We start from the raw sequence: 1,489 nt of genomic DNA on the forward strand, positions 1-1,489 counted from the left end.
GCGCAGGTGGTCAAGGCCGACTCGCCCAAGACCGCGCTGCAGCCGGCGCCCCCGCCGCCGCAGACCCTGGCGGCCAGCTGCCCGGCCGGCGCGGGGGCCGGCATGATCCTCGGGCCAACTATGCAAGGGGCTCTGCCTGCCGCCGCCGCCGCCGGCCTCCCACCGCCGGCCCCCGGTACCCCCACCGGGCTGCCCAAGGGCTCGACCAGCGCGGTGACCCAGAGCCTGCCCAGGACGCCCTCGGCCACCACCGGCGGGATCCGGGCTACGCTGACGCCCACGGTCCTCGCTCCACGCCTGCCGCAGCCGCCGCAGAACCCGACCAACATCCAGAACTTCCAGCTGCCCCCAGGTGAGTGGCCGCGCCGCCGGGCGAGTGCGTTCGTGCCCCGCAGCTGGGCGTCCAGGAAGTTGTCGGGCTGGCAGGATGCGGAGGTCATGGGCCCTGCGTGGGCCTGCTGCGAGCGGGGGTGCGCCTCTGCCCCGGCGCGGGACGGTCCTGGGCATGCGAGTGTGTGTGCGGGAGTGTGTGTGTGATGTGGCAGTGGGGGCCTCCTACCTGGTGCAGTGCTTGGCTCCAGCTTAGTCCTTTGCGTTGCAGAGCTTCTCTGCCAGGACTGCCAGTCCAGCGAGTGGGTCCTTTGCTCCCTTCCTGGCCCTGTGTGCCCCTGCCCAGTCCCTGCACGGTGGAGAGCAGTAGCAGCTGGTGCTCCGGGGACAACTTACTGGGTTATTCAGCCTGGGCCCTTGGCTTTCCCATGCTTGGCACTTCCCTCTCTGATTTCTGGGATCAGGCATGTGGTCTGTGTCCTCATTGAACTCTCCTGCTCGTTTATTGTGCTGGGCTGTGATTGGTGTCCCCTGCCGGTGGGCTAGGGACCCCCCTTTCCTGGTGAGGTCAGCGGAGTGACGCCCCCTCCACGGGGCTGGGCAAGGCTGCACGGAAAGCTTTCGCTGCCCTGCTGACACCAGGATGGCAGAGTTCCCAGGTGAGCCTGGAGGAGTCGCGGGGCACACAGCCTTCCTGGTCGGAGCCCTTGCCTCACGCCTGCTCTGCAGCCGTGTTTCAGCACTCCTCGTAGGCACGGTGTCGTTCTGCACGGTGTCCTCACTTAGAGGACGCCGGTTACTTTGATTATTACCAGTTTAGTCAGCGGTGGGCACGTGCTCTCCCCTCAGCGGGTCCCTCGGAGGTACAGACGGTGCAGGAGGACCGCGAGCCTCCTTGACCCCACGCTCCATCTGCCGTCATCTCGGCAGCTCTTTAGGTCCCCCACGGCATTACGTGTCCCGCTGCTTTGTTTCGGGCTTCCTGGGCAGGGAAACTCGGGCACTGGAGGCTCCCTGTCTTCCCTCCCATGCCCTCCGCCTCGCCTGCGCGGACTCGGGGCGCTCCTCCCCTGCCGTGTAGGAACGTGTGCCGCCGCGCAGGAGTAGTGGAAACAGCGCCTCCTGTGCCTGTGTCCCCCATGCTTTCTGAAAAGAGCGG

The 1,489-nt window shown here is 67.2% G+C and overlaps 1 protein-coding gene across 1 annotated transcript in view; it reads left to right on the top strand.

The window, feature by feature from the left end:
- TAF4 (TATA-box binding protein associated factor 4) overlaps positions 1-1,489 on the top strand; it is a 71,676-nt gene that overhangs the window by 1,734 nt on the left and 68,453 nt on the right. The window contains exon 2 of the mRNA XM_007462284.1: positions 7-352. Coding sequence (XP_007462346.1) covers positions 7-352 — 346 coding nt within the window. The remainder of the gene's footprint in view (positions 1-6; positions 353-1,489) is intronic.

Source organism: Lipotes vexillifer, unplaced genomic scaffold (assembly GCF_000442215.2).
Source record: "Lipotes vexillifer unplaced genomic scaffold, Lipotes_vexillifer_v1.1 scaffold1798, whole genome shotgun sequence".
Taxonomy (NCBI): domain Eukaryota; kingdom Metazoa; phylum Chordata; class Mammalia; order Artiodactyla; family Lipotidae; genus Lipotes; species Lipotes vexillifer.